The sequence below is a fragment of the Triticum dicoccoides genome, chromosome 3B, assembly GCF_002162155.2.
Source record: "Triticum dicoccoides isolate Atlit2015 ecotype Zavitan chromosome 3B, WEW_v2.0, whole genome shotgun sequence".
NCBI lineage: Eukaryota > Viridiplantae > Streptophyta > Magnoliopsida > Poales > Poaceae > Triticum > Triticum dicoccoides.
Genome location: NC_041385.1, coordinates 29,713,480 through 29,725,068, shown reverse-complemented (window position 1 = coordinate 29,725,068; position 11,589 = coordinate 29,713,480). Strand labels below are relative to the sequence as shown.

Genomic DNA, 11,589 nt, shown 5'->3' with positions numbered 1-11,589 from the left:
GGTTGGAAGCATTCCGGTGTCAGGTCCTCGTCGCGTGCGACCATGACGAAGGCTGCAGGTCATGGCGACGGGCCGGGCGGCGGTGCACGAGCTCACTGGGCAGTGGCCGGGCATCACAAGAAGCCGCGGGGGCGCACGACAGTGCCGACGCGGGGGAGGGGGGGGGGACGCGGGCGGGCGACGCCAGTCCTATGTGAGGGGGACGCCTGATCCACAGCCACATACGACGCGACCGACCCAAGTTTCAGCCGGCGCGCCGTGGGGAAACGTTTTCCTTTAACAACAATGAATGTTAGGGTGTGAACAGTAGTTTCGCCGCATTTTCCTCCTACATCGTCGGAAATAAATTTAGTTTTCTCACGACAAAACCATGCCCTACAAGTACGGTAGTACTTCCTCGGTATACTTCTTCCGTCCGGAATTTGTTGTCGCGGAAATGGATGTATTTAGGCGTATTTTAATTTTAGATATATTTATTTTTATTTATTTTTGTTAATTCAAAATTTCTTCACATAGGGAGTACATTCGAACTTTCAGAATGTTGGGAAAATCGTGTACTTGTAACAGGCAAAGAAAGGCACTAAGATGAACGACATGTTCTTCACTCCCGGCCGCGGAAGCAGATCACCAACCAACGCCGTCATCACGCCCAGATTCGAATTGAATTCTTCCGGAAGCATCTCTCCTCCCCTTGTCGTCAGCGGCCTCGGCGTGCGGGCCGACGGACCAACCCAAGCTCCCTCCCTCCCTCTCACAACAGGCGCCAATAATCCCAACCCCAACCCCAAAGCCAGAGATAACCCCAGCGAGTCGGCGGCAACTCCAACGCCGCCGCGGCCTGTGGTTCTGGTGGAGATGGGCGCCCCCACGTACCGGCTCGCGGCGGCGGTCACGGGCCCAGCGGGCGCCGAGGCCGGGTTCCTCGTCGCGCGGCAGCCGCCCCCGCCGCGGGTGCAGGAGGAGGAGGGGGAGTACGGGCGCTTCGTCGACAGCGACCTCTACGACCTCCCGTCGGCGCCCCTGCGGCGCCTCGCGCAGGGCGAGCAGGCCCGGCCGGGCGTGGCCGTCGCCGACGCGGAGGCGGAGGGCCCCCTCGACCTCTCGCGCCTCGACGTCCCCGCCGCTCTCGACCAGGTGACGCACCGTTAGCTCAGTGAAATCTGGCCGCTCCGCTGCGCTGCTGTTCTAGTGTGAAGTACTGTAGCTTGCAAAATCTGGTGACATATATCCGGGGGTGCTATGGATTACGAGTTAGTACAAGCCTTGTTTACCTGCCGTAGTAGAACCATAATTTGACAACCGGCAACTGATCTAAGAGATGGACTCTTCTCACTCGCTAGATTTTGAGCCAATTGGGCCTGACGAATGCAATGTGCGGGGAGTGGAGGCTCCTCAAGCATATCGAGGAACCAGAGTTCGGCCCGGACGCGGGCGTCAACACGGTGCTCGTCATCACGTCGCTCGAGTCGAAACCGGAGGCGTTGCAAGGTCTGCTGCTTCATTTCTTACTAATGCTTGTGTCCAGGAATTTGACTGACCACCAAACCCACCGTAAACTCGAGTTGTGCGTTGCAGACTCCTGTAAATGGATGTCCACGGAGGGGGCTCGGGAATTGCTTTCTGACGTGAAGCCCGGTGATACTCGAATTGGGCCATATGTGCATGTTGGATTTGTGAAATCGGATCTATCTTCAGATTGTACAGCTGGCTCCACATTGGTCTCCCAGGTCTGTGTAATTTTAATTTTGTTTGGATCAAATTTCGGTTTCTAGTCAATTGTCATGCCGATCTGTCTCCTTTTTCCTGAGAAGCGATGTTTGGTGACAGGAGTACCCTCCCGGAATTACCCTTGTACCAATGAAGAGTAGTACCTTACGGCCTTTTCGTACGACTAATCTTGTGGTAATACAAGCAACCAGTGGTACATGTGGATCGAAGCGCCCTGATTATTTTGCTTGTGGTGATGTTTTACTGATAGATCCTGGATGTTGCTCACAGGTTCATACAGAGGTAAAAGCATTATCTAAGATTACATCCTTTTAGCTCTACATACAGTGACAGTCTGACAGAGAGTATATCTTGTGAATGCAGCTTCTGCCTTGGGCTTATTTTTTTAAAAGTATTATAATCTGTTTAATTGCTTCAGTTCCTTCCATGGGACTTCGATTACTCAAACCAACTTCGTCATACAGGCCTCAAAACTACCCCTAGCTTTATGAGGAAAAGAACTTGTGCCTAAAATGTTTGCCTATTTGATTAGAATCACCAAGGAATACCAGAGTGACATAAGGGGACAAAAAGCGCTGAAGACGTCATGTGAAAACATTCACTTTTCAGAGCTGCAGCTATCAGTGCAAAAAACACAATTTGGTGCATAATCGCACAAACTTTTGGTTTCGGAAAGAATCTACTTGAATTATTTGAGAAGACTAGATCTGATTTGTGGTGGGTTGTATAACTCTTTAAAATGTGAGCTTTAAACTCAAAGTTTGTTAGATGACAGATACAAGTTTGCTGTAAATGGTAACAGTTGTGCTTTTTCTTCCCTTGCTGATTTTTCATTTGTCAGAAGTATTGCATAGTTACTTTCACAATTTTGAACTTGATTATCTTATACATAAGTAGAATATTTGAGAAGTATGCCTTCCATTTCATTGATTTTTTCTGTTGCTGATTTGGTAATTGGTACCCAAACGAAAAGTGCACAAAATTGTGCTTTGCAATAAGCTTTGTTTTTAATCTATTAGACGATTTTGCATGCACAGCTATAGGCCTTGGCCTACAACAGTAGTTGTTTCTATTGAATACTGTTTTAAGCAGAAACTATTCATTCTGTCCTAACAAATGATCACATCCCTGCCATCTTCAGCTTGCAGATCTTGTCAATTCCCTTCCAAAGAAGTTACTGGTCCTTGTTACACATCATCATAATGATCATGTTGAGGGTACGTTAGAATGTTTTCTGTAGCACTTCTTAGTTTTTCTGTTGAAATTAAGATCATATCTGGGAGAGAAACGCATGAAGCTGGAAATATATACCATGCTATAGTTCTTTAGCTCCTCATTTGTGTTAATTGTTATCATTCCTATTTGTCCATCCTAAATAAACTGGCTGCATTTGGTTGAATGACTTAGGTCTTTCGGTTGTTCAGAGATGCAATCCTGATGCTGTTCTTTTGACACATGAAAACACGATGAAGCGCATAGGGAAAGGTAACGACCTACACCATTTTTTTAAACCAAAATTGTAAAATTTCTTATCCACTTTGCCATGGCATATTTGTTTTCCTGATGTTGGCGTACAAAAGTAGTTCAGGAATGGGTTTAGTTGGGATACTTCCATTGACATGTAGCAAGTGAAACCTTGCCCTTAGACCTTGTTTTGACCATCCTAAGAGGTTCCTGCTAGTCATAAACCTGTGATTAATGGTGCAAGCAGGGTTTACAAACAAAAGGAGAAAGGGAAGAAAATTATATCTAAAAACCAAGACAATTATTTAATATTTGCATCACCTTGAATGATTTGGAAGATTTGTCCACTATAAGTGTGGTACCACATGTCAGCGCATTTTAGTGGTGGAAGGTGGGGCAAGAGAGCCATCAGGCGTACGAGGTGGTCAAACTCATAAAAACGGCAATATCTCTGGTGAAGCTTGCAATCAACATATCTTCTTGTTTACTTGGATACTCTCTTAGGTCGGTATACCTTTCTACATGGTCCTCCTCATAGTGGTTTTCACTCTGTCCTGGTATGTTTGACACTTCTAAGGTGATGTATTGTTGGATCATTATTCATTATTAAATGTCAAACTATTAGTTTGTTTTAGTTTTGATTGCCTGTGAATGACGGTAGTGGATAATAATCCAATTTTATTTCATTATAATTAGGCTACTCACTAGCCACTATCTTCAACTGCTATATATCATGGCTATCTCTGTGAACTAGCTCACACTTAATACTCATTAATTTATTTGTGCTGTTCATACACATCTTATATTTCATTTGTGTGTGGTGTATAGGGAATTGGTCAACCGGCTATACTGCTGTGACTGGTGGTGAAAGCATATGCATAGGTGACCAAGAACTGCAAGTCGTTTTTGCTCCTGTAAGCCAGTGTTTTCCTTGGAGAATCGTTCTCTGGTTTTAGCTTATGCCATTGTTTCCTTACCTAGCATGATAATTCCTTTGAACTTTCCAATAATTAAATACTTAATTATGTAGCAATTTTTGTAAAGTCCAACACAAGAACATAAACCCTAATGGTTATAGTAGCATTTGGCAGTCCGATGTTTTTTGTTTGGTATAATTTTTTTTTCTTCTTGCTGTTCAAATATAGTTGCATGCCATAGTCCATACAGGATGATTATGCCAACCACTGATGATATTTTGCAATGATTATTTTAAGAAAAGATGGTGGCATGACATTTGTTACTTGAATGGATTTACATTTTATAAGAATTAAAGAATATTAGAACTTCAGAAAAAATACACAAAATGTAGCATTCCTGACGTTGTTTTGAAGCAAAATAGTAGCAACACTATACATGATCTCTGCATGACCTAGAAAGTATTCTCTGGAAAACAGTTGACTTATACAGCAACCCAATATTCACATTTGAAGAAGTCTATATTTCTGTTATTCTGTTGTATTAACTATGTGAACTCATAATAGCAGAAGCATACGATTTGTCTATTTTAGAGTTTGGAGTTCATCCATTTACTGATCTGATCTGATCTGAAGCATATATTCAGTTGTTTCTGTGGAATCTACATCATATTTTAGACCAGAACATACTGAATTTATTGATCGATACTTCTCTATGTTTTCAATACTAGGGTCATACAGATGGTCATATGGGGCTTCTCCATGTCAATACCAATGCACTAATTGTCGGAGATCATTGTGTAGGGTAAGCATCATTCTTCAGCATATTCACAGCAGCAGTTGCGGAAACTCTATGACCATTCTTCACTGGTATCTAAATTGAGTGCAAGTATTAAATCGAACTACCATATCTAAATTGTACTACTTGTTGATGTTATATTTGACAAATGGATAAGACACACAAATAGAATGATCAGCTTCAAGGATTACAACATCCTCGGATTTTTAAATTGGCCCCACTCACTAAAGAAACAGTAAGGCTAAGCATTTGGAAACTACTGGGCTGTCATATATAGGCTATGTATGATGTACAGAGGCTTCTCTATAAGACAGCATATTAGACACCCACCAGTGTTTTTATTTTATATTAATAAAAAAGATGCAAGAACTAAAGTACTAACTGCTTTTCCTCAAAAGTTATACAGAATAAAATCACACTTTAAACAGGCAAGTGATGCCAAATAAAATAAACACTGTGAAGTAATGATGCATAATTTTGCCATTTTCAGGCATGGAAGTGCAATATTGGACAATAGAGCTGGTGGCAACATGAAGGTAACACTGATTTTCGTTTGGAAGCTCATTTTGCATTATAACCGAAGTTCGCAAATCGTGGAAAATCTCTTGGTTTCTTTCCCACCTTGTTACTTTGTTTCTGTGCTTTACGTTTTCTAGCAATGCTGCCTCCAGAGAGTTGTGTTGTCTAAATCAGAGTTGCATTGGCATAAGGGTTTTCTGAATTATGCAGGACTACTTCCAAACCACATACAAATTCTTGGAGATGTCGCCACACGTGCTAATTCCAATGCATGGAAGAATCAACCTATGGCCCAAGCATATGCTTTGTGGATATCTCAAGTATGGAATTAATCGCTACTGCAAACTTTGTCTACACTTCACAAGTTCTATGGTTGAACAAGTTCATTTTTAGCAGAATATAAGATGAACTTTATACTTTCGGATTTGTCGAATCAATTCAAATGTAGTCTGTTCCTTTGTTGCAACTTTTCCTGTTTCTTCTAAAAAGTGGCCTATTATCGTTTTCTACATACGCACCTCTTGATCGACGCACAATTATATTATTATTTCTTCATTCTTGTTCATGCCTGATAGTATGATACAGTTATCTGTTTGTAGATACTGCAGACATTAGTTCTGATGTAATGTGCATCTTACTGAATTTATAGGAATCGAAAGGCTAGAGAAGCCTCCATTCTGCAATCCATAGAGAATGGTGCTCAAACTTTGTTTGATATAGTTTCAAAGACTTACTGTGATGTAGACAGGAAATTGTGGATTCCTGCATCCTTTAATGTTCGCCTCCATGTTGATCATCTGAACTCTCAACATAAACTTCCCAAGGTGAGTGAAAACTGCACTCAACTTCTGTATGTATCATGATTAATCCAGAGCAAGGAGCCTGCATGTTCCATAATTAAAAAAAAAGGGCAACCTGGTGCATGTAGCTCCCGCTTGCGCAGGGTCCAGGGAAGGGTCCGACCACTTTGGGTCTATAATTAACCCAGGAAAAATACTACAAGTGAGTGGTTACCATTTTGAGAGCTTTTCCTCCTGTGGATGCTCTGAAAGTTCAAAGAAACACAATAACACACCAAATTTCTGAATAATTTATGCTTGATCTTGTAGAAATGTTTATAACCTATACTAGTGTAGGCCTGTAGGGGAAATATTATGGGATGAAAATTTAGCCAGATGCAAATCAGAATGCACCTGAATGTTTTCTGCAATATTTTACACTGTAACAATATCTTTGACGAAAAAACACATCAAAATGTTCTGAAAACAGTCTGCAACTTTTTATCACGTTTCCTTATTTGACAAGCATGCTCTTGTTAGGACCAGTTATTCATTGATTTTGATGATGATTCAGTTTAATTTTCTTGGGGATCACCATGCAGGATTTCTCCTTAGAAATGTTCAGTGGAAGTTGCGATGAATTTATGTCTAGCCTGCAGCAGTGACCGTGAGTGTGAGAAGAAAATCAAACGCTCCTTCTGAGTTTGTATTCCACCTAGGCTGCTCTGTTGAATTATTTGGCCTTTTTTTACACGAAACTAAGCAAAGTGATAATGGGGGTTATGTTATTGAATAAACCAAAACATGTTAGCTATTATCAGAAGTGTACATATCGAGAAGCCCCATTGATACAACATGTTACTCAATTTATGCAGGACTTCTCAACGGAAAAGTTTGAATCGAGCTGCGGAACACATTTCATATTTTGGTGGGGCGTAGCGTATGCCCAAGCCAGGAGCTCGCCGGCCCTCGTCATCGCGGCAAGCGCCCTCGCCGCCGGTGGTCTGGCGATCGCGTATGCCCTCAGGAGGAGCAATGGCAACCAGCCCTAGGATTCTTCTCCGAGACCCGGTCATCCCCATCTCTGAGTGCATGCAGGTGTCGTAAGATCCGAGATTGCTCATGAACTGTGAACTCCCGAGATTGCTCATGATTGCATATTTGTGAACTTTGCTCTGTATACACACAACACAAGGGAGAAGCTCCCGGTGCTACGTTGTGTTCCTCCTAAGCTACAGGAACTTTCGACCTAGAGGTCCATGTGCAGGTGAACCGAATACAGAGACTTTTGCTGAACCGACGCTACCGTTCCATTCTAATCTAAAATAGAAACCTGCTGCGATCTGGGGTTAAGAGGGAGCATGTTAAAATTGCTCGAAAAATAATATTATTAGGAGTACTGCTGACTTTTGCATGTAGTAGAATTAGCAGAGAAGCAAGGATGGACGGTTGCACGTGCCTCCCCGACGTAGCTGCGGTCCAGTGTGTATAAGTAATAAGAGTCCAAGAGCTGCTTCTCTTTATGCCGACGTAGCATGGCCAGTAGCAGCAGCAGCAGCACGGCCAAGCCCATGGAAGCCGTCCGTTCCGGGAGCGTCCTCTCCAATGTGGTCACCGTCCTGCTGCTCCTCTCCTTGGGCTTCGTCTTCGGCATGGTGTACAACGCCAACTTCCAGGAATCCCATCTCACGCCTTTCCTGCAGCCGCTGCCTTCTCTCCTACGGTCGTCGCCGACGCGGCCATCGCCAACTCCGGTGGTAGGGTGCGGCGTCGGGCCACCGTCGCCCTCTCCCACGCCGCCGCAAGCCCCGCCACCGGCGCGAATGGGGTTCGCCGACTTCCTCGCGCCGAGCGGCGGCGGCCTCGCGCACAACATGACCGACGAGGAGCTCTTCTGGAGGGCGTCCATGGTGCCCAGGGTCGCCCTCGTGCCGCGGCGCATCGTGCCCAAGGTGGCCTTCCTGTTCCTGGTGACCGGGGACATGCCGCTGCGGCCGTTGTGGGAGAAGTTCTTCGCCGGGCACGAGGGGCTCTACTCCATCTACGTCCACGCCAGCCCCGCCTACACTGGATCGCCGCCGGCCGACTCCGTCTTCTACGGACGCATGATCCCAAGCCAGGTAACGTGCAAAAAAAAAAAAAAATGAAAAAAAAACAAGATGCGGTGAGCGTGGATCGAACACGCGACCTTCAGATCTTCAGTCTGACGCTCTCCCAACTGAGCTATCCCCGCTTGTGTTCATTTACTTGATAATAACCTTTATTTGGACGTGCTGATTTGGCTCATAGGTGTAGATAATTTCGCGTGTACCTCCGGGCATTCTATGTTCGCACACAAACTTTCGCAAAGAAAGAAAATTTTCTGTGGCATGTATTAAAAAGATAAAGAAAAATGTCTTGTGAATAGCTGCAATTAAGCTTCAAAAATTGTCTTTTTTACACGACCACAAAAAATGTCTTTTTCACTGAAACTTTGTGCACAAACATATAATGTCCAGATGTACACATATGATTTTTTTCTTCGAATGTTTTAACTCTTTAGAATGTGTATTAGACAATGGATGCATATACACCTATGAGCCAAAGTGAATTTCCGACTTTATGTTTTCTATCTATACACGCAGAACACGAGCTGGGGCAACATGAACCTGGTCGACGCCGAGCGGCGGCTGCTGGGGACGGCGCTGCTGGACCTCGGTAACGCGCGGTTCGCGCTGCTGTCGGAGACGTGCATCCCTCTCCTCTCCTTCCCGGCCGCCTACGCCTTCCTCACTGGCGCCAACGCCAGCTTCATCGACAGCTTCCCCACCCGCAAGCGGCACGCACCCTTTTTCCTCCGCCGCAACATCAGCCGCGCGCAATGGCGCAAGGGGTCGCAGTGGTTCGAGATGGACCGGGAGCTCGCCGTCGACGTCGTCGCCGAGGAGCAGTACATGGCCGTGTTCCGCGGCGACCATGGCATAGCCAACATGTTGGAGCACTACATGCCGACGCTGGTGACCCTGCTGGGCTGGGGCGCGCGCGCCGCCAACCGGACCCTCACCTACACCGACTGGCCGAGACCGGGCCCGCACCCGGCGAGCTACGGCGTGAGGGACGTCACGCCGGAGCTGCTGGAGGGGATGAGGCGAGGGAACGGGGAGTGCGGCTCCGGCGCCAGTGGGGCGGTTGAGTTCTGCTTCATGTTCGCGCGCAAGTTCTCCGGGGATGCGCTCGACAAGTTGCTTGAGCTCGCTCCTAAGGTCATGGGGTTCGGCTGAAATTTTGTATGTACAAGAGTCACTAGTTCGTGTGTGTGTTTTCTGCAAAAGAAAATGTTGTATTTCATTTTTTCGGAAGGCCATGACGCTTTATTAATTATGATGCTAGGAAAACTGATTGAAATTATCACTGATCAAACTTATCAATGTTCTAGTATTCATAGTTCATTTATTTCTTTTATCATTTACCTATTCAAGGACGAGCAGGAATTAAGCTTGTGATGCTGATACGCCTCCAACTTATTTATAATTTATGAAGTATTCATGTCATGTTTATAATAATTTTATATGGGTTTGGTGTACTTTTATATTATTTTTACGAAAAAATATATTAATCTAGTGCACAGTGTGAGTTCCTGTTTTTTTGCCTATTTCTTTGTTTTGCAGAAAACTATATCAAACGAAGTCCAAACTTGATAAAAATTTATGATGATTTTTTATGGAGGAAAAGAGACCAACAAAGCTTCCGGGAAGGACTAGAAGATGCCCATGGGAGCCACAAGCTCAAGGGGCGCGCTACCTGATCTTGTGTGTCCCCCAGGAACCTTCCTGGTGTGATTCCAACACGGAAAAATCCTATAAATTCATAAACCCCCTAAAGTTGACCTATATGAGTTATCTGCAGCCGCAATCCTCTGTTCTGAAGCGATCTCATCTAGAGCCATATTCTAACACCCTGTTGAAGGCTTCATCATCTCCGCTACCTCTATGACGAGGAGGGAGTAGTTCACCCTCAGGGCTGAGGCTATGTACCAGTAGATATGCGTTCGATCTCTATCTCATGTTTTTGATTTATCTTGATGTACCATAAGCTTTGTTATGATGTTCTTACTTCTCTATCTTTATTGTGATGAATTGAGTCTTGCACTTTGAAGTTTTGTATGTTGGATTGAATACTTTGAATTTGAGACCACCTAACGCATGTCTTACTTGTGGGTACTCGTGGTGACAATGGGGTAATTTATCGAGATCATTTGATATATGTTTTGGTAATCAACTTGCAGATTCCTATCATGACATTGGAGTAATCTAAGCATAAAGGTTGATAAACGTTTTCATCATACTTTCTTTAATAGGAACTTTGGAGTGATTTTTTATCACATGTTGAGGGATTATTATATGATTCAATTATGCTAGTACTGTTGATAGATTGCACTACTGAAAATAAGACCCTAGTCCTTGTTTCTAAGCATTGAGACACCGTTTCCACACATTTTTGCTACTTGCTACTTTGCTTTATTTATTTATTCAAATTATAAAAAGCTATTCCTATCATCCATATTACACATCTATCATCATCTATTCGCCGAACTAGTGCACATGTACAATTGACAACTGTATTCGGTGCAGCGGCGGAGCCAGGATTGGAGCAAGCCCCGGGCCCAAAAAAAATTGTCGTGAGGAAAAAACTTAATGTCGGCTTTTAGCTACCTCAAAAGATACCTAAAACAAAATATGGCTAAATTGCACAAAATATTTAGACTTTAAACTCAATGCTTAACAATACAACAAAATAGATAAAAAAACATGGCCAAAACTACGAAGAACAGTATGTGATAAAAAAGAGAGTACCAAATCAATGGTTTGCTTCATCACTCACATAACCTCATAAATGGTGGAAGAAGAGCCAACACCTTCAAAGCATCAAAAGCAATTTTTATAAGATAAAGCATAAACATCAAGAGAAACAATTATCGTTGATACAAATCTAAAAACTTACCACTTCGATGAGGTAAATGCCCTTTGCAACACCTATATAAGTTCCTTGGATCAAGACAAGCAATGCATCTTAACAATTGGGTAGATCTTTAATCTTTCTTTTCTACGATATGAAATAAAATTGGCATTTACATCAAAATACCCTAGATATATGACTGCATACATACACATTATTTGAATTAAATTCTAGTTCGAGTAGTTTACACACTGATACATCATACAAGTAAAACATGTACAAGTGGAATTGTGAAAAGCTTCAGTGAGGAAACAGACAAAACATCAAAGAAAATACAAGGTGCAGCAACCCGCAATGAAACAACCGGCATGGGATGATGCGCCACACGGGCGATCGATGCACGAGACAGGATGCGGCGACCGGAGCCCCAGAGGCCAGAGTAGGGGGAAAG

The 11,589-nt window shown here is 43.7% G+C and overlaps 2 protein-coding genes and 1 non-coding gene across 7 annotated transcripts; 2 read left to right on the top strand and 1 right to left on the bottom strand.

The window, feature by feature from the left end:
- Positions 1 to 566: 566 nt before the first annotated feature.
- On the top strand, positions 567 to 7,499 carry LOC119274524. 5 transcript variants are annotated; one of them, XM_037555234.1, is made up of 13 exons: positions 567 to 1,134; positions 1,341 to 1,488; positions 1,576 to 1,727; positions 1,828 to 2,010; positions 2,870 to 2,945; positions 3,136 to 3,213; positions 4,021 to 4,106; positions 4,838 to 4,911; positions 5,396 to 5,441; positions 5,635 to 5,744; positions 6,074 to 6,248; positions 6,806 to 6,870; positions 7,079 to 7,220. In XM_037555234.1, the coding sequence occupies exons 1-12, from the start codon at positions 586 to 588 to the stop codon at positions 6,866 to 6,868; spliced, it is 1,740 nt and encodes a 579-aa protein (XP_037411131.1). In that variant the 5' UTR covers positions 567 to 585; the 3' UTR covers positions 6,869 to 6,870; positions 7,079 to 7,220. The 5 variants fall into 5 exon arrangements, with proteins under 5 accessions (XP_037411131.1, XP_037411134.1, XP_037411132.1 ...); XM_037555237.1 differs by having other exon boundaries at positions 6,806 to 6,876; XM_037555235.1 differs by having other exon boundaries at positions 6,806 to 6,905; positions 7,079 to 7,213.
- Positions 7,500 to 7,601: 102 nt separating this feature from the next.
- On the top strand, positions 7,602 to 9,553 carry LOC119274525 (glycosyltransferase BC10-like). Its single transcript, XM_037555238.1, has 2 exons — positions 7,602 to 8,323; positions 8,828 to 9,553. Exons 1-2 carry the CDS (start codon positions 7,739 to 7,741, stop codon positions 9,461 to 9,463), a joined length of 1,221 nt encoding a protein of 406 aa, XP_037411135.1. The 5' UTR covers positions 7,602 to 7,738; the 3' UTR covers positions 9,464 to 9,553.
- On the bottom strand, positions 8,364 to 8,436 carry TRNAF-GAA. The gene has a single exon. It is a non-coding gene; the product is annotated as a tRNA-Phe (tRNA).
- Positions 9,554 to 11,589: the final 2,036 nt, after the last annotated feature.

Bases quoted from the DNA above. Each gene is read 5' to 3' on its own strand.
- LOC119274524 (XM_037555233.1), top strand. From the start codon at position 586: ATGAACGACATGTTCTTCACTCCCGGCCGCGGAAGCAGATCACCAACC. The intron at 1,728-1,827 runs GTCTGTGTAATT...GTTTGGTGACAG, and splicing joins GCTCCACATTGGTCTCCCAG to GAGTACCCTCCCGGAATTAC. The intron at 5,442-5,634 runs GTAACACTGATT...TGAATTATGCAG, and splicing joins GAGCTGGTGGCAACATGAAG to GACTACTTCCAAACCACATA.
- LOC119274525 (XM_037555238.1), top strand. From the start codon at position 7,739: ATGGCCAGTAGCAGCAGCAGCAGCACGGCCAAGCCCATGGAAGCCGTC. The intron at 8,324-8,827 runs GTAACGTGCAAA...CTATACACGCAG, and splicing joins GACGCATGATCCCAAGCCAG to AACACGAGCTGGGGCAACAT.